The sequence below is a fragment of the Trichogramma pretiosum genome, unplaced genomic scaffold (assembly GCF_000599845.2).
Source record: "Trichogramma pretiosum strain Unisexual culture from Peru unplaced genomic scaffold, Tpre_2.0 scaffold20, whole genome shotgun sequence".
Taxonomy (NCBI): Eukaryota; Metazoa; Arthropoda; class Insecta; order Hymenoptera; family Trichogrammatidae; genus Trichogramma; species Trichogramma pretiosum.
The window spans coordinates 514033-534496 of NW_019641696.1; the positions used below are offsets into that span (position 1 = coordinate 514033).

At 32.6% G+C, this 20464-nt stretch overlaps 4 protein-coding genes across 6 annotated transcripts; 3 read left to right on the forward strand and 1 right to left on the reverse strand.

Moving 5' to 3' along the window:
- Positions 1–5544: 5544 nt before the first annotated feature.
- On the forward strand, positions 5545–8774 carry LOC106657020. 2 transcript variants are annotated; one of them, XM_014378250.2, is made up of 6 exons: positions 5545–5711; positions 5923–6194; positions 6261–6587; positions 6657–6909; positions 7618–7896; positions 7969–8774. In XM_014378250.2, the coding sequence occupies exons 2-6, from the start codon at positions 5947–5949 to the stop codon at positions 8185–8187; spliced, it is 1326 nt and encodes a 441-aa protein (XP_014233736.1). In that variant the 5' UTR covers positions 5545–5711; positions 5923–5946; the 3' UTR covers positions 8188–8774. The 2 variants fall into 2 exon arrangements, with proteins under 2 accessions (XP_014233736.1, XP_014233735.1); XM_014378249.2 differs by having other exon boundaries at positions 6261–6909.
- Positions 8775–10637: 1863 nt separating this feature from the next.
- On the forward strand, positions 10638–12933 carry LOC106657021. Of its 2 annotated transcripts, XM_014378251.2 has the most exons (5): positions 10638–10881; positions 11239–11497; positions 11567–12212; positions 12272–12559; positions 12632–12933. In XM_014378251.2, the coding sequence occupies exons 2-5, from the start codon at positions 11250–11252 to the stop codon at positions 12851–12853; spliced, it is 1404 nt and encodes a 467-aa protein (XP_014233737.1). In that variant the 5' UTR covers positions 10638–10881; positions 11239–11249; the 3' UTR covers positions 12854–12933. The 2 variants fall into 2 exon arrangements, with proteins under 2 accessions (XP_014233737.1, XP_023317836.1); XM_023462068.1 differs by lacking the exon at positions 10638–10881 and having other exon boundaries at positions 11233–11497.
- A 2453-nt stretch (positions 12934–15386) lies between these two features.
- LOC106656885 lies at positions 15387–17811 on the forward strand. The gene is made up of 5 exons (XM_014378042.2): positions 15387–15573; positions 15942–16200; positions 16268–16919; positions 17249–17527; positions 17602–17811. Exons 2-5 carry the CDS (start codon positions 15953–15955, stop codon positions 17809–17811), a joined length of 1389 nt encoding a protein of 462 aa, XP_014233528.1. The 5' UTR covers positions 15387–15573; positions 15942–15952.
- LOC106656886 lies at positions 17654–19602 on the reverse strand. Its single transcript, XM_014378043.2, has 2 exons — positions 19522–19602; positions 17654–19438 (listed from the first exon to the last, which is right to left on the reverse strand). Exons 1-2 carry the CDS (start codon positions 19600–19602, stop codon positions 18020–18022), a joined length of 1500 nt encoding a protein of 499 aa, XP_014233529.2. The 3' UTR covers positions 17654–18019.
- Between the last annotated feature and the right edge of the window lie 862 nt (positions 19603–20464).

Here is a 20464-nt window from a genome sequence, read left to right on the forward strand (position 1 = left end):
CCCTGATCCAGGAATTATTTGAATATTTGTGATTTTTCATGAATTTCAAAAAAACCCTAAAATGGCCAACTTGAAAAAGAGTGATAGATGGTCCCAAAAATTCTAATAAAATTTGGGGACATTTCTGACATCGGAAACAGCAAGTTTTTCATATTTGCAGAAAAAAAAATTTTTTGGCCATTCGATTTCACAGAGAATCGGCCATATGTATATTGACACTGTGGCTATGCGCAGTGCATAACAAGTATGGAATACACAAGGTCATGAATTGTTCCAAGGAATCTTTACTATATGCGAAAGGACTAGTTAATCTTGCCCGTCGAAGAGGATAATATTCCATCTACGTAGTTGTCTTAGAGGGACAGAAAGTTAGAAAAAGAGGCCAGAGAGAGAAAATACAGACGTTTTGATATGCATCCTTCCGATCTGTATACTACGAGTGTTCATTATAATAAGTACTCTCAAATAATCTTTATGTACGTGTATGATTTTAAAAGCAATTATTTAAACATCTATGTTAAATAAATTTTTACATTATGAGTATCATAATGTTGAAATAGTTCAGTTAATTACTAAAGCTTGTGAAGACTATCTCTTGATTTAATTGAGAAAATTTCCTTTTTGGACATTCGAATTCACAAAAAATTTACGAATTTATTTTCTGAGTATAAAGCAGTAGATCGAAGTTGAGCTATTATTGCGAAATAATATTCTTTGATCATTAAATACACTATTGCAGTGGGGGAATTGTCACTACCTTTAGAGTTTTTTTTAATCAAATATTATAGTTGTTTAATCTTCCACGTGAACAGAAATCTGTAATGGGGGTTGTCTGAATAATAAATTATTTCTATGCAATAATTACTTTTATAAAGTCAAAACGAATAGATTCAATAAAGATTTTTTAAAAGATGAATGAGATATTCTCCATGTACCGACGTTTTATAACATCTGGTGTTTTTGAAAAGTAAAATACATACTCAGTCACAAAGTAGGGCTGTAATAAGGGTAGGAATCAATGCTGCGATGTCTATTTCGCATGGCAATTTTGAGAATGATTACACGCCATGATGGCTAGCCCCTCAAGATCGATGGGTTCACTATCTTCACCGCGTTCCCTTGAGAACTCGCATAATACCTTATCTTTTTTCTTCTTGCAGTATTCAGCAGCAGCAGCAGAAGTAGCATTGAGCAGAACTGCGTTTATTTTGCACGCGACACTCCCCTATTTTTGCAATGCAGACCCTCTGTTTGATACCTTACTGATGTATATGTATAACCGAGCGTATTCCATTTATGTAGGAGCGGCGCACGCGTGGCACTTGAAAATCACTTGAATAAACTTCTTATCGCCGGGCGAAAACACGAAATTTATCAAATGCTCTGCTTGGATCAGCTGTGCGAGATATCTATATACGTGCGTAGCAGTTGGAAAACTCAATTTTATCGGATTATTCCTGTCATCGAAAGGTAAATTAAGTATGATAAGTGAACTTACACCCAAAATTGATTTGATAGCTGAGTGAGTGATACCAAGTACGAGCTCATAATTATGGCTTTATAAGAAAGTGATTGAGTTTTTTAGGCAGTTGATAGTGATGCGCTGTAGAGTTCATTTACATAGAGATTAAGAGTTAGGAACCCTTCCTTATAGCTTATTGATATAAACTTTATGACTTGAAACACACTAAATACTTGAAAACATTTGTGAATCAAAGTATAAAAGTGGTGAACACGCATAGTAGGTGCTACTTATAGAACTGGGTATAAGTTAGCTTAAGTCAATATAAGTTTATTTCGAACATAATACATTTCCGAAGAGGTATTAATTTTCAAAGAAGTTTAGCGATTAGCCATAAAATAAATATTCTATTTACAAGCTAAGTAACCTAAACACATTTGAACATCTTTTTTAGACAAAATAAAATATTACGTTTCCCACTAAAATGGTTAGAAAAGAAAAAAACACTTATGCTAGAATTTTTTTTTAAATAACCAAGTATAAGTTACATTTGAATTATTTCACCTCTCTACTTTAAACATATTCATATCAAGTTGCTGCAATAAGGATAAATTATTTGAAATCAGATATGGACAAATTTCTGTATCCCTCTAGCATTGCTCCTCTGCAAATATATGGACCTACAATAATCCGATGTTTGCAAGCAGAAATTATGGGCGCACATTAAGTTCATATGAATCGACAGACACGAACTTATCTTATTAGGTGAAAGCCACACACTGTTCCGGGCAAGCTTTTGCATATAATAACGAGCCTGCACGTCTGGGCAAGTTTCATCTATATGCTACCGATGCGTATAATGAGCATTATACAGATTGGGGCTCGGCCGTAGGCCAAAAAATTAGAATATCGAATCTATCTTGCTGTATAACATATTCAATTGTTCACTAAGAGCCGACAAGCGCACTATTGTATTGAATTTTAATTTTAATTTTCTTATTGACATACATTCATGAGCTGAAAAAAATTGGCTTGGTTAACCCATTAACGCGCAAAAGTGCAATTTTGTGCATGAATTTTCCGTTGTAAAAAAATTATAGATAAAGTTAAAATATTTTATTGAAAATCCACACCCAGGGGTTTTTGAGTATGCTCTTTCAGTATCCGGTGTTATTTTTGCGATAAATAAACATTATCATCGTTTATTTTGCCATTAAACACGAAAAACGTGATTTTTCGACTCAAAAATTTTTTTCAAAGTCGATTTTCTACCTTGCCTTGCCTTCGGAGGGTTCCCATAACACCAGAAATCGTGCACTTTTTCTCTGAACCTTCGAAAAATGCGCTGCCGCGATTTTTATCTAGCCCCTATATTTCTAAAATGGAGAATTTATACCGAGCAGTGGTATAAAAATTCACTCATTTTTTACTTAGAACCTATTTTACATGCGCTAAATATGAACTCAAAAGTACAATTTGGAGTGTAAAAACTTATTTGAAATCGTTTAGAGAATACGTGTGAATTTTTTCAGAATTTTTCAGACCACTGAAAATTATGCAAAATACGACCATTTCCCGGCTTGTTGGAAAAATCTCAAAATGTTCCAAAAAAAATCTGAAAAATTCTGAAAAAATTATTAAAAAATTCTAAAAAAAATCACAGGTATTCGTTGAACAAATTTGAACACTTTTCATTGCATGACTTTCTTTTATAAAGTCAATAATTTACAAATAAAAAATGAGGCAATTTTCATATTGCTGCTCGGTATAAATTCGCCATTTTAGAAATATAGTGGCTAGATAAAAATCGCGGCAGCTCATTTTTCGAAGGTTCAGAGAAAAAGTGCACGATTTCTGGTGTTATGGGAACCCTCCGAAGGCAAGGCAAGGTAGAAAATCGACTTTGAAAAAAATTTTTGAGTCAAAAAATCACGTTTTTTGTTTTTAATGGCAAAATAAACGATGATAATGTTTATTTATCGCAAAAATAACACCGGATACTGAAAGAGCATACTCAAAAACCCCTGGGTATGGATTTTCAAGAAAATATTTTAACTTTATCTATAATTTTTTTACAACGGAAAATTCATGCACAAAATTGCACTTTTGCGCGTTAATGGGTTAATTTGCGTCACCACTAATTCTACTATTGCGCAGTTATTGAAACGAGACTAATGTTTCTTAAATGTATACGTCAATTTTTTAGCAAGGGATAAAACTGTATAATTTATGAATTAAACGATACGAACAATTTTCATTAAATTATATCAATATCTCATGGTTGATACGTTATTTTTGCGAAAATAGGAATAAAATATCGAAAAGTGATAAAGTAGCTCACATTACGCAACATGCGTGGGAGATTGTCTATTTTGTACGAGCGTTAATTTTACTGTCGGAGCGTAGCGGGGGTCGCATTGACACGATAACAGGATTGACAACCAGTCCAAATGCTTTTTATTAAGTAGATGAAAAATCAAACTGATATTTCATAAATTCAACAAACCTCAATTTAGAATGATTGAAGTATCGATATTTAAAGTAAGTGTACACTTTGAGATAGTATATATATTACTGCCCTAGCCCGCAAAAAACAGAAAAGTACCAAAGTACGTGTAATTAGTGGCCAAGGCGAAAACGAGGCCGATAAATACGTGCTCTGGGGCTTTCTTTTTCGCGGCATAGGCCTGTATACTATGTTTCATACACAGCGATTTTCGCAGCGGCAGGGAAGTAGTCACTTTCGGCCTGCTGGTATGAAAAATAGCATACCGGCCTATACCGGGAAAAAAAGAAAGTCCCAGAGTACGTAAAATAAGCGACAGAAGCGAAGCCGAGGTCGATTAGCACCTGTTTTTCTATTTTCCCGGCCTAGGGCAATAATATACTATTTTCATAAAGCTCATAAAAATGAAACTTCTAAGGATTTTAATGTGACTTGACTTATACAATTATTTTTACCTAACCACTTGCAGGTTCACAGGTGAAAGCACTCGCCATCTAGTGGGGAATGCTTGAAATTGTAGTATCGTATCAAATTGGCTAAAAACCGGTCTTAACTTTTTGTAACAATTAAATTGTCATTTCACCTGGTAGAAGTGCTCAAAATGTCGAATTTTTCAAAATACATTATCATCAATAGACTTTCTTGGGCGATTTTTTTATTAGGCCATATATTATATACCTAGAGCAGAACAAAGATTTATCATTTCTTAATGTGTATTCAGAAACGTCTTCAGAATTTTGCATTAATCTTTGTCCTGCTCTAAATTGAGCTAGGAGGTTTCAATCGGAAACTTGAAGTGGTCAAAATTTATTTAAATTTGAGAAGGAATTCAAGAAAAATATTTTCAAATTTTTTTACCGGAACCATCGCGTTCTAGGAACATTTTTTTGTTAAATATAGCATTTTTCGGCCCTAAAAGCTATCGCCTTCAATTAAAAAATCTGAAAAAATTTGAAGTTATGTTTTTTGATGAAAAAAACAAGAAAAAAATTTTTCTAGATCATTTTTCTAGAATTATTTTCGTCAAAAAAGCGGTTTTTGGCTTCAAAAGGTGTGTTCACATATCTGAAAAAATTTTAGGCTACTTTTTTTAATGAAATATAAAAGTGAAAAAATTTTCGAAAAAATTATGGTATTCTAACGCCATATATGAATTTTCAATGATTTTTTCTAAAGGCCTGAAGCACCCAAAAAATCTGAAAAAATTCTAGGTCATTTGGATTGTTGATAAGTATTTTTGTGAATTTTTGCTTCAACCCTTCAGAAAAAGTATAGCTAGAAAATGGACGTTTATACGGGAGGAGGGGGTAGGGGATCCCAAATTTTGGGTTTAGCACTTTTTATCATGTACAATAACATACCAAAAGCGCGTCAAGGTCGGTGACGAAAATTTAAAAAAGTATTATTTTGATCCATGTATAAAACTCACAGTTTTTAACCACTTTAGTATGAGTCATTTTTGATAGCGCTGCTGTGTGATTCCCTGCGCCGCGCCTGAGCGCTCAGGTATTCACACTAATATGAAATATGCCAAAGTTTTCATTAACGACTCAGTTGACTGTTGGAAACGATTAAAGATCGTTCATTCTTTACCCGATACAGTTCTTTGTGATTGGTAGTGGATACGCGAGCTGAACCTTAGTGTGACAAATCTCACAAAGGGATTGACACTTATAATTCACTTCTCATCAGGCTTTTATTAAAATCAAATTATTTAAGCTTAGCGTTTGAGTACTTTTATTGGTAAGTATTTTTTACTTAATCTCAATCAAAATTGCCATTTATCAAATCTGATTTTTTATTTGTATTCAATTTCTTCAACTTTGAATAAAAATAATTTCTAGATCAACGTAAGCTCGATATAATAAAGTACTGAATTAATGACTCGTAATTGAAACAAATTTATTATTTGGAAACTGTAATTATGGAATTTATGTATTTTTTTATTTGATAGCTTTCTCTTTAAGAACGAAGTGCAATGGATATCCTTAAATTATTACCTAAAGGGCTGAAAATAGAAAGTCCATTTACTTGGGAATTGGATCAAAAACAAGTTCATAATGTGAATAAAGAAGATTTCATTATAGCTGATTATGACGAATCACCTATCACACGCTTTCTTGAAATGAATACATTTGCCTACATTCTATGTTTGCAAGGAAAAATTGATGAAGCTGAAAAATTAGTTAAAGAAATTAGTGATCTTTGGAAAAATATTTATGAAAGGTTATAATATTGAATTATTTAAAGGTTTATTTTACAAAACTAAATTTTTAATTTTCATTGTTATAGTGTTTCAAAAGATGAGAATTATTCAGTCGATGTACTAATACATATAAAAAATGCGACAGCATATTGCATATATTTATCGGCTGGGAAAAACGATCAAGCAAAAGCTCTGGAGATAAAAATTAAAGATGCAAATGATTTCACTTCTGATATTGAAAAAGGAACAATATTTGGATCTCAGGCGTCAGCTTATGTCCTTTTTTATGAAAATATTTTAGATTCAGCTTTAAAATCGGCTAAACTAGCTGTTTCATATGCTCCTAAATGTGTATTGTGGCACTTTGTAATTGCCAAGTGTTTGCGAAAAAAAAGACGTCAAAATAATGTTTGGTATGTTTCTCAAGAAGAACAAAACGAATTCTTGATGTGTTACAAGCTATCACCATCTGATCTTCACAGCATGGCTGCTGCAAGAATGTACAAAGAAAGTAGAAATTGGAAAAAATGCTCAGAAATACAGAATGAAATTTACAGAAGAGGGCCCACTTGCATATACGTGAGATTATTTCTTGCCTTATGTTTCATAAATTCCAAGGATTTTGTTAAGGCCAAAAATTGTTTGGATTACATTGCAAATTTACCTGCAGAGAAAAGATCGAAAACTTACTATCATTATTTGGCAAAATATCACGAAAAAAAAGGAAATGATTTAGTAAGTATTTAGAAATTAACCCTTAAAGCTCAAGGACACAATTTTGACATGCAATTGTCCACTATTATCGTATAGCTGCTCAATTGAAACGAGAAAAATGATAAAAATTAGTAGATCTTATGTTTATAAGGGTATTCTTTTCCATGGCTATGTATAAAATTGTTTAAATTAAAAATTTACCATAAAATTATATATTTATTCGAAAAAATGAGATTTCACGATAAAATTATTTTTCATTCTAATTTTTGAATTCGTCATTATTTTTTTAATAGAATTAACTGCGTGTAGAACGTATCCTCGAAGTTTATACTTTTTTGTTCCATAAATTTTTCCTTCAAGCTCGATAATTTTTAAGATAAAAAAATAGTGAAACTTGAAAATCACTCTTTTCGCTCCAGCCGTCTCTTTGTAATGGCCACGGTATGGTAAAGTACAAACCTCGAGAACACGTTCGTTATGCATTTTAGAACTCTACAAAAAGATTAACGATTTAAAATTTGTCATAAAAAAAAATAGACGGTAAAAACCCGTTTTTTTGTATTTTAATTTTAAACAAAACTATTGGAAAATAAACCCTCATAAACATAAAACTTAGTAGTTTTCATAATTCTTTTTCGTTTAGTTTAAACATGGTAATAGCGGAAAGATGTATGTTAAAATCGTGACCTCTGAGCGTTAATTAATATCAAGCTTTGGGATTTTTTTCAGAAAGCTAAAGAAAACTATTTAAAGGCTATCGGTGAAACCGGTAATTTTCCTGCAGATATGGATTATTTTAATTTCATTAAACGAAACTCAAAGAATAACGATGATGCGATTAAACACCTTCAAAATATGCTGGAAAGATACGAAAATCGAGAAGGTTATACTTTGCATATATTACTTAGTTTAGCCTTTATTTATTTATTTGATAACAACGATAAAAAGCTAGCAGCCGAGTATTTTTTAAAGGCTGTAAAGACAAATCCTCTTCACCAACAATTAGAGGTAAAATCGTAAGCATTTTAACTTATTGATTGAGTTGATTTTCTTAATTTATAAATATCGTAATGATTTCAGGAATTTCGTAGACCTTTTGAAGTTAAAACCAAATTTAACTCTTTTGAATTGATTCGTAAATACCTCTTGACAGGAAATGAAAAAAGTTATGGAACTACTTTGAAGGAATTGAAAAATTATTGTATTGAATACGAAAATCGGAAACAAAATAGCAATGTTCTGGATTCGCTGAACATTAAATTCGGTAAAGCACGTTCTCTTAATCTCTTAAAGAATTAGATTAGAAAAGAGAAATTCATAACTCAAAACATAATAACTTTGAATTTGAACAATTACGGGTGCTTATAACTTCAACAACAAGAAACTATTCGCTTTCAAGATGAAAAAATACTTTGATAACCGAAATTATTAAGGGGACACTTGTGTCAAAATTAATATCTAATTTTCATGTTTTTTAAGGGGATATAGAAGCTAGCCGAAAAATCAAAATTTCTTTGCAGTTTTTTGAAATTTCTGTTGAATATTTCTCGAAAATTCATCTCTATGGCGACCTTAAGAACATCAAAACGAAGATCGCCATAGAGCTTTTCCGAGAAATATTCAGGAGAAGTTTCAAAAAACTGGATTGAAGTTTTGATATTTTGGCTGGCTTCTATATCTCCTTAATTTAACAAAATTCACACAGGTGTGTCCCCTCAACCTTTAGAGGGCCAAAAAGCCAATATATTGGCGCAGCTCTGATCGCTACTGAACCTATGATTGATCGATGATTTTTATACCAGTTTTGTATATGGATGATGTGACCTCTGAAATTAAGGTCGTCTAGAGATTAAGACAAGTTATATCCACAAACCTAAAAATTACATTTTTGGATTTTAGAGCAATGACGCTCATTCAATTCAATTTATTTTTTGCTTCTTAAATAAGTTCTATTTTCATTTATGTGTAGTATTTAAAAGGCTCATTAATTAAAAAAGCCTGTTTTAAAAATTAATTTAATGTGCATACTATGTCGGATGTGTTTGTATGACTTACAATTTCATATTGTGCACGGCAGTTCTTTACATGAAATTCTACTTTGACGACCTCGTCGTTTTTAAGTAATGTACAGGCCTAGCTCGTTGCTACAATTTTTTAAAGGCTCAAATAAATTGAAACAAAAACATAAAACTCGCCCCTTCCTTCCTAACACGCAGGTTTGTTATCCGTGCCGATTAGTTAGAGATGCTACATATTTTCGTGCAAATACGTGTAGACAGTCACACCACAATGAAAAATGCTACCACTATTATTGCATGTGTGAGCCAATTTTTAATATGACTTCATTTAGTCTATATTGTTCATAGTTGATTTTTTCATAGAAAAAGAACCAACGAGATTTACTCGGCAATGTATACCGTTGAAAGACGGCTCATTAACTGGCCTATACTGACGATATAACGTGGCCAGTGGTATCAAGTACTAATTGAACAGCAATGTTCTATCATAGATTTGATGGGACTTACAATCTGATGGCAATAGTGGCCGCTTACCACGGCATTGTACTGTGCCAACTCAGGCTTTTGAATTAACAAACAAAATAGTACGTTACATCACTTGTTTTATTTTATTCGTGCACATCCAAAATGTATCTGTGGCAAAATTATTTTTTTCATTCTGTAAGTCATAATTTTCCCATAATTTAAATATTATATTTTTTTGGTCGTACGTTTTTGGTCTTAAATTAAAGCTGTCTACTCTGATGTAATAATAATGACTATAGAAAAATGTAGAAAAATAGTTCTTTAGTACAGAAAGAAATCGAAAAAAACTTTTTTTCGTAATTTTGAGAATAAAACCCTAAAATTTATAAAAAAATGTTTCTTCTATGAGGAAAGGAAAAAGAGTTAACAATTAGATAATTCAGAGCACATCTCTACATCGCGCCCGGGCATGAGTGCTCATTAATTTTCAAAAAAAGTTATTATTAACTTCAGTTGATGCAGTTAAAGTTCAAGTCGATTTAAAACGATAACGAACTAGCATACAGCTACTTAAAATTTTTAAGTTAAACTAAAACTAGACTGTCACGCTTGATTGTGTATTATTCTACTATGGATGTTTTAGCACGACTATGGTTGCCAGAATGAAAACGGTAGTTTAAATATACGTCGATTTTCATACGTAAGATGATTGAACGTGACAGAAAAAGTGTAATGCCTATACTACGGTGATAATTCACGCGCTCATGAATCATTCAATGTTTATTTTTACTTGACATTTCAATCATACCACGAAACCAAAGTTATAGACAGAAATATCTGAACTTTTACGAATTTTGCAAAAAAATTTTAATAATTCGATTCCTCTCAAATTTTCATTAGATAACTTTTCGATTATTGTGAAATTTCAATTGTATACTTTTCTTTTTATAATTTTGAAAAAATGTTGTTAAGTCCAATTTTTCCAACCCCTGGTATTTATATTTCATTTTATTTTTCGGCTGTTCCATCGCACGTAATTTTTTCAATCTCAAAATTTTCATCGGTTTCAATTGGTAGGTGCTTGAACATTTATTTCTCTCGTAGTAAATATAAGTCGACAAGCGCTACAAACAAGCGAAACAGCACTCACGCGGTGTAGTATACGAAAACGCCCACTGAATTGAATTGTAGCGCTAGCTGCTGTGTGAATCCCTAGCTCGCCGCTCGGTGCTCGTCGCTGTGTGAATCCCGAGCTCGGTGCAGGGATTCACCCTGCGAAAATGCCATTCGCCTGCGCATTTCAGTAGGCTGTTGGAAACAATTGAGGAACGTTCACTTATTACGATCGACGAAGCTCTCGGCGATACATATCAGAATCAGATACGTGGTGGATCTTGGTGCAGCAACATTCATTGAGGGTCTGCCGATATCACGACTGACCATTCACGGTTCATCGAGATTTTATAAAAAAATAAAATAAATTGAACTCGGCCTTCGGATATTTTTATCGGTAAGTTTTGTTGACTTGTACACCACGTAATTGAAATCGGATCATAAAATCCACAATGGCGAAATTCGCAGCATCCAAATTTAAATTCACATTCATTTTTTAAGAATTAAAGTTAGACTGTGCTTGCACGTATTATGTGATATTTATGTAATTGATTTTTCTTGAGAGCGTAATATTAAATTTAATACTTGAACACATTACAATTTATAAAACCTGCTCCGTATTTATGCTCTCCAACTTTGAATAACAATAATTACTGCATCAATATGAAGTACAGGATGAACAAGTTAGAATTGAAAAAAATTTATTCAAAAGCTGTTGTATGTAATAATTTCATTGAAAACCTTTTCTATTCAGAACAAAGTGCAATGAACATTTTTGAATTGTTACCCGAAGGGCTAAAGATAGAAACTCCATTTACTTGGGGATTAGATAAAAGCCAGGTTGATATTTTCAATGAAGAAGACACAGTCTTAGCCGATTATGAAGAATCACCTATCACACGCTTTGTTGAAATGAATACATTTGCATATATTCGATGTGCGCAAGGAAACACTGATGGCGCTGAAAAATTGATAGAAGAAATCAATGATCTTTGGAAAAATATTTATGAAAGGTTACAACATAGAATGATTTGAAGGTTTATTTATAAAAATAACTAATTTTTGATTTTCTATTGTTATAGTGCATCAGAAAAGAAATATTATTCGGTTGACGTGCTAAAGCACATAAAAGATGCAACAGCATATTGCATATATTTATCGGCTGGGAAAAAAGACCAAGCAAAAAATATGGAAATGAAAGGTGCAGATAATTTTACATCGGATGTTGAAAAAGCCACAATATTTGGATGTCAGGCATTAGCTTCAGCCCTATTTAATGAAAGTGGTTTGGATTTAGCCTTGAAATCAGCCAAACTAGCTGTTACATATGCCCCCAAGTGTGCTGTATGGCATTACGTAATTGCTAAGTGTCTGCGAAAAAAAAGATGTCAAAATAATGGTTTGGATGTTTCTATAGAAGAAAGGAATGAATTTTTGTTATGCTACAAATTATCACCATCTGATCATTATGGCATCTCACTTGCAAGAATGTACAAAGAAAGTAGAGATTGGAAAAAAAGCTTAGAAATACACAATGAAATTTACAGCAGAAATCCCTCTAACATAAAAGTGAGATTAGTTCTTGCTTTATGTTTCATGAATACCAAGGATTTCGTCAAAGCCAAAAATTGTTTGGATTACATTAAAAATTTATTACCGCCAGAAAAAAGGTCCAAGACTTACTATCATTATCTGGGAAAATATTATGATAAAACTGGAAATTATTCAGTAAGTATTTATAAATTAAATCAATTAATAACAAATTATGAGATTTTTCATCATTTTAGGAAGCTAAAGAAAACTATATAAAAGCACTCGGTGATCACACAGGTAATTTTTCTGCTGATATGGATCATTTAAAATTGATTAAAAATACTTCAAACTCGAAGAATAACTCTGAGGTCATTGAACATCTTGAAAATATGTTGAAAAGATATGATGATCACAAAGATCGCTCTTTAAGTATACTTCTTAATTTAGCCTTTATTTATTTATTCAAAAACAAAGATTTGAAGCTAGCAGCTGATAACTTTTTAAAGGCTCTAAAGATAAATCCTCGTAATCCGCAATTAAAGGTAAAATCAAAAGTACTTCAACTCACTGATTAAATTGATTTTCTTAATTTCTAAACATCATATTTATTTCAGAAATTCCATACAGCTTTCGACCCTAAAATAAATTACAATGTTTTTCAAGTCATCCGTCAAAATATTCTGATTGAAAATGAAAACGATTATGGAGATACTTTGAAAGAATTGAAAAGACATTGTACTGAATACGAAAATCCGAAGAAATTGATAAATTCTCTAGATTCACTGGACACGGAATTCGTTAAAGCATTCGCCAAAACAATGTCTCTTAAAGAATGACCTAGAAAAGAGAATTGCTAAGCTAAAAACATAATAGCTTTGAATTTGAAGCAGAAAGGATTATTATATTTTTCATTACAAAAACCTGTTCATTTTTCTGTCAATTAGATTTTAGGTAAAAAGATACCTTGATGACTAAAATTATCAACAAGAATTATTTCCGTAAATGTAAAAATTACATTCTTCTATATCTTTCTTTCAGTTCAAGTTTTTTGTCGTATTTTAAATGTGTTTATTTTTAAGTAGATGTAGTACTTCAAAGGCTTATTAATTAAAAAAGCCTGTTTTAAAAATTGACTTGAAAGCGTACTATATCGGATGTGTTTGCATAGCTTATAATTTCGAATTGTATGAAAGTTCTGAGTGTTCAGTGCTATAGTCGTGTAATTGTAATGTCACATCGAGAATTGTTTTTATAGCAAATAAGTTGTTTTAAGAACCTAAAATTGTTTGTACCTTTTAACGCAATAAACACTGTTAATTTCATACAAATAAACTTTTTATATTTATTTTAAGTACTATATGATAAAAGTGATTATAAACATATCAATTATACAAATGGATTATGTCATCAATAATCTGAAGAAGTTGTCTGAATGTTAAATTATAGAAAAAAAGATAACGAGTCTGATGAGATAGTCCACAATAAGCATCTTTACATCGCGTGCGGGTACGAGTGTGACTTTTTAGAAAAGTTATTTTTGACTCATATTCGTAAACTTGAAGCCATACAAATCAACGAACAGACAATGAACCGATAGCATAGAACCGGGATTTGCCGTTAACGTAACTATAGGGAGGTGAAATCGCACATAAGTTTGACACCGCCGACAACAATGATATTTGCATTTGAGCTGATCGAACCCCGCTTCCATAACGTCAAAACCACTTGAAGTAATTAAAAAACATTTACTCTATGCTGTAGACGACACTTCTTGGTATACCGCAACGCATAAGTATAAAGTGATTACAGATAATTATCCTGCAGGATATCTTTGTTTTCTTTTTTTTTATCAGAGTACTATAGGTGAGTGTACTTGACATAACTACACAAAATTAGTTTCGTTCAATTTTTGTTTATTGGAACATGTTAGAAATGCAATTGATTTTCATTCAATGCATTAGCTCATCAAAATCTTTAACTAAATCATGCTTGATAAATTCAAGCTTACATATCATTACATGAGGTTTATCAAAAAGCCAGTAGCTAACTAAATACTCGCCCCATTCACAGCTCCATAGAATACGCGAAAAAAAATCTATGGGCTGATAGTTGAACGAAGAGCTAAGAACTGAGTTCCCAAAAAATTGAACAGAGAGTAGTTCTTAGTAAGTATAGAACGAGGAATCTAGTTGAATAATAAAACATCACGAAAGTGAACAAAGATGTAATGATAGTTGATATCAATAATCATTTGTTCTCACAATTCATGACGTGTTTTTGTTTAAATTTCTTCTCGCACTGGTCGCATGCGTATAATCTTTTGCAACCTTTGAATACTGTTTTTTTGGTAATTGCGGTATTTTTCTAAACTTCTCCTCGCACCAGTTACACGAGATATCTATGTGACCCTCATGAATTTTTGGTGTCTGATCAAATAAAATTTTTATCCAAATTTCTTCTCGCACTTATCGCATAATCTTTCCGACCCTTATGAACCGTTGTTATGTGTGAAAGCAATACGTTTTTTGACTATATTTCCTCTCGCACCAATCGCATGCGTAATCTTTTCGACCTTCATGGACTGTCTTTTGGTGCCTGAGCAAATCCTTTTTTGATCCAAATTTTTTCTTGCAGTTTTCGCATGCGTAATCACTTTGACTTTCATGAGTTTCATAAATGAACGAACAATGATCAGACTAAAACGATACCAGTAATTTAAGTTTAAGCTAAGAACAAATCTTTTCATAGGCATAAATCCCTATTATTTTCAAATAAACAAATCTTTTTTATAATTATGATTGAGTAATACTTTCTAAAAAATAACAAATTTAATGAGTCATTTAAAGTTAGTTTGCATAATCATTAAATTTTCTTGTGTAACTTATTAACGAATCACTAGAATAATAAAAATTGAGCATATTGGAATAATAAACCTTTATAGTAGTTTTTTTGTATAAGTTAACTTGCCAATCGGCAGTTCTTTTTTAATTAGCCTTTACACATTTTTGAGCCAATGCTCTATCTCCCCAAACTGCTTTATACATTTTAATGACAAATATTAATGGCTCTTTTTGCTCTAATCGTTGGTTATTTTTTTCGTTTCTAAAATTATTCAGATTTCCAGCTATGGTCTGCTCCTATGGTCTGCTATGGGTGAAAATTTGTTAGCAATTCTAAACGATAAAATAAGTCAATAAGCAAAGTGATCGATACTATACATCGAGAAGTATAATATAGTGTGAGTCATTTGCGCTCGATGCAGTCGGCCGAGTGAATCCCCGCGTCACACCCGAGCGCTCGGGGATTCACGTTTATATGACATATGCCAATGTTTGTATCGGCGATTCAGTAGGCTGTTGGGAACGATTCAAGATCGTTCATTCTTTACCCGATAAACTTCTTTGTGATTGCGTATTAAATACGTGGTGGATCTTGATGCAGCTAGTCTCACAGAGGGTTTGACACTTATTTTCTTGCGACCGACTATAATTTGCTTCTTATCGAGTTTTATAAAAAAATTATATTAATTAAATTCAGTGTTTGAATACTTTTATTGGTAAGTATTATAAGCTTGTGCTCTACGTATTTAAATCAAATAAAAGCTATTATAGTGAAGTTTTAAGAATCAAAATTTTAATTTGTGCACATTTTTAGAAATTAGTTAATACTGCATTAATACTCATGTAATATGACGATCGTCAATAATTAACCTCTAATCGAAAATAAAACATGAAAATTTGTCAAACCTGCATATTTGTATTTCATTTTTTCAACTTTTAATGAAAATAATTTTTAAATCAATGTAAGCTGAATATAAAGTACTGAATTAATGAGACGTAATTGAAAGAAATTTACATTTGAAAACTGTAATTATGAAATTTATTTATTTATGTTTTTTTTTTTTTGAAAACCTTCCTTTTTTAGAACGAAGTACAATGGACATTCTTGCATTATTACCCAAAGGGCTGAAGATAGAAAGCCCATTTACTTGGAAATTAGATCAAAAGCAAGTTCGTGATTTTAATGAAGAAGATATAGTTTTGGCAGATTATGAAGAATCATCTATCACGCGCTTTGTCGAAATGAATACATTTGCATACATTCGATGTGCGCAAGGGAAAATCGATGGCGCTGAAAAATTAATTAAAGAAATCAATGATCTTTGGAAAAATATTTCTGAAAGGTTATAACATAAAATGATTTGAAAGTTTATTTATATATAAAACTAATTTTTATTTTCATTTTTATAGTATCTCAAAAGATAAGGATTTATCAGTCGACGTATTAATGCACATAAAAGATACCACAGCATATTGCATTTTTTTATCGGCTGGAAAAAAAGATCAAGCAAAAGCTCTGGAGATAAAAATTAAAGATGCAAATGATTTCACTTCTGATATTGAAAAAGGAACAATGTTTGGATCTCAGGCGTTAGCTTTAGCACTGTTTAATGAACATATTTTAAATTCAGCTGTAAAATTAGCTAAACTAGCTGTTTCGTGTACTCCAAACTGCGCTGTATGGCATTATGTAATTGCTAAGTGTCTGCGAAAAAAAAGACGTCAAAATAGTGTTTGGAATGTTTCTCGAGAAGAACAAAATGAATTCTTGATGTGTTACAAGCTATCACCATCTGATCATTACGGCATGTCTGCTGCAAGAATGTACAAAGAAAGTAGAAATTGGAAAAAATGCTCAGAAATATACAATGAAATTTACAGAAGAGGGCCGACTAATATAAAAGTGAGACTTATCCTTGCCTTATGTTTCATGAATTCCAAGGATTTTGTTAAGGCCAAAAACTGTTTGGATTACATTGAAAGGTTATTACCTGCAGAGAAAAGATCGAAAACTTACTATCATTATTTGGGAAAATATTACGAAAAAACTGGAAATAAACTAGTAAGTGTTTAGAAATTAATATATTGACGCTCAAGAACACGGTTTATTATGTAATTGCTCGCTATTACCGTATGGCTCAATCAACACGAGAAAAATTATGAAAACTACTAGTTTCGTGAAGTGCAACTCTCGACAGCACGTCCAATATGAATTTTAAACCCATAACAAATGATAAACGATTCAAAAATTGTTATTAACAAAAGTAGTTTTCTTCAATTTCCTCGTAAAAGTTAAAACATGGTAAAAACATAAAGCTGCATGTCAAAATCGTATTCACTGTGCGTTAATGTGGCAAACCAGTTAATTACAGGAGTTGCAATTTTTTTCAGAAAGTTAAAGAAAATTATTTAAAGGCTATCGGTGAAACAGGTAATTTTCCTGCTGATATGGATTATTTTAATTTCATTAAAAACAGCTCAAAGAATAACGAAGATGCGATTAAACACCTTCAAAATATGCTGGAAAGATACGAAAACCGGAAAGGTTATACTGTGAATATATTGCTTAATTTAGCTTTTATTTATTTATTTGAAAACAACGATAAAAAGCTAGCAGCCGAGTATTTTTTAAAGGCTGTAAAGACAAATCCTCTTGACCCTCAATTAAAGGTAGAATCAGACGCATTTTTACTTATTGATTAAATTGATTTCTTAAATTAATAAACGTATCTTAATTATTTCAGGATTTTCGTGGTCCATTTCAATTCAAAATAAAATATAATATTTTTCAATTGATTCGTCAAAACATTTTGACAGAATATAATAAAAGTTATGGAACTACTTTAAAGGAATTGAAAAATTATTGCATTGAATACGAAAATCAGAAACAAAATAGCAATGCTCTGGATTCACTGGATAAAAAATTCGCTAAAGCACTTTCTCTTAAAGAATAGCACTAGAAAAGAGAAATTACTCATGTTTGGAACATTATTTATGGACAATATTTATGAAAGGTTATAACATGGATCAATGATCAGCGCTATTATTACTTTTTGAAAGATACTGTTTTATATTACGGCGTGAGATGGAATTTCTTTACGTTGCTTATAAATAATTTATTACTAATAATTAATAAAAAAAAACTGCCATAAAATCGGAAATCTAACTAGGTTTTACTATGTGTGCTTCATTCAAATTTCCATTCACACTGAGCACTTCTTCTCCGAACAGATAACGCAGTCCAGTTTTATCTAAAAATGCTTTAACCGAGCACGCGTAGCTGTAGCCGTGTTTGATTATCGTTTTGAACGCCAAATCGTCCAATTTCAAGGTTTCGGTGCAGAGTCGATATTGAGGAGTTATGTCCGTCTTGGCCAAGTAAGGATCGTTCGAAGTTACAAAAACGAGACCTTTTTTGGTGTCTGGATCGATGACGATCTTGTACGTGTCTCTTGGAACCGGCAATTGCGGGCCGTGATCGTCGTAATACAAGTAAACGTTCTTCGGTATTTTGGGGGTTTTCTCATCGGGGTAATGCAATCGTTTGTACGAACCAGTTATTACGGTCAAGTCTTTGTGTAAAGTCGTCGCCATATTTCGAACGTAGCTCTCCATTATCTCCCAATTATGTTGATTGATCAAATTCCACTGTGGAATCGTGTTGATGTATGTATAAGTAGCGAGTCCTTCTGGTACGTAAATCATGTCGCGCCTCGGTGCCAAGTGTCCTCGATCCAGCAGCAGTCCCTTCTCTTTGTTTTCTTTATTTTTTTGCGGAAATTGTTTTCCGAAAGATGCTTGTTGGTCCTCGGCGTAGTACATCTTGTGCAAAGAGACTCGATGGTGCTTGTGAGGCTCCTGCACGAAACGTCCTGGATGAGTTTCGAAATAGGCACTCCAATCGAATCGCTGAACCACGTTGATGGATCTAGGTACGTGACTCTTTACATAACTGGTCAATTGTGCCTTTGAATTATGATGAGATTCCAAAACAGTAACGAAGCCGTTACTAGCATCAGTTTTGAAACCGACGTCGAATCGATCGATGGTTACTTGCCCCGCTGCAGTTGGAATTGATTTCGAACCCTTTGGTTTGAATGTAGCTTCGGGAATACTCGAGCACGTTAAATCTTCAAAATCGTACTCTACGTTCGGCGCAGTAGACTTGAACGTAGATCCGCACTCGCAGGTAAACTTGTGGTACTGCCCAGTGAGTTTTACAAATTTGTTCTGGGCTCCAGAGCATACCAGATAAATCTGATGTCCTTGATCGATGACGATTTTTCCATTCCGCGCCGGATAAACGAGTTTGTTGTGGTCCGATGGATCGACGATGAGGGCGTGCTCGGGTTTCATGTATCTAACGTCGATCGTGCATTTTTCCTTTTTCGCGCATGTAGATTGATGCCCTGATTGGCCTGGTGGATGCACTGGTTTTCCTGGATGCCCCGGGTTCGGCGGGTGCACTGGTTTCGCTGGATTCCCGGGGTTCGGTGGATGCACCGGTTTCACTGCATGCCCGGGATTCCCTGAGGGTCCTGGATGCCCACTTCCACCAGAAGTTTTTACTGTAGGTTTACGCTACAGGAATAATAAATCACGCAGCCAATTTTTAAATTCTAGTTCAGATATGAAAGCTCAATTAGTATTTAATGTATACTGACTCTGGTTGGCTTTAATTGCAATGATAATCCTGCTGTGCAAAAAATTAAAATGACGATGTACCAAATTTGAACAGTTTTCATTTTGAAATATAGAATTTATTACGAAGAAAAAATTTAAATTATGGCTAGAAATTTTCAAGACACTTGTTTTTCGAAGTTTTCTTCGAATACAGAGAGAAACGTTGCTAGGTAGACTAGTTTTAATGCACTTTTACTTCGTGAGAAAATTTTTATTTACACTTACTGCAAAATTATTACATGGATGACATCATAATTTTTCATTTATGTACGTCAGCACGAGTTTTTCTATTGACGCAGATAAGAAAATTGGACGACATGTAGAACAAACTAATCGACCGTCCCTATGAAGAGTGTGCAGTTAAGAAAATATCCTTCTACAAAAGACAAGAAAATCTCTCTGAAAAAAACTGCGGAGAAAAAAATGCCTCTTGATTGCTTGTAAACAACTTCCCCTTGCAATTCAAGATAAGAAGATTTTCATGACCGCATTTATTTGTAAAATATCTACTACCCTCGTCAATTTATTTCGTGACAATTTGACAAGTAAACATGATATCTGAAAAAAATGTAATAAAGTCCATGATCATGATGACAAAATGATTCGTAAAGTAAATATTTGAGTAATCTTTTCTCTGTTGATTTGTGATGAAGCGAATAAAATCTTTTTATCAATACAACTTTGATCATATTTGATTTTTAAGACAATAAGCGATTTTCTTTACATGCCACTTTCTGAGATTCAGGATTCTTAGTGTAAATGTGTGTAAAAATCTTTGTAGCCCTTCAAAATTACGTTAAAAAATGTAAAGAGCCGCGTTGAGATAAAAAATACGAAACAAACTTCTGGCGATCGCTTCGATGTTTAAATATTTTAATGAATTACTTTTGTATCGTAAAAATTGCGCAATCGCAAGGAGGCGTG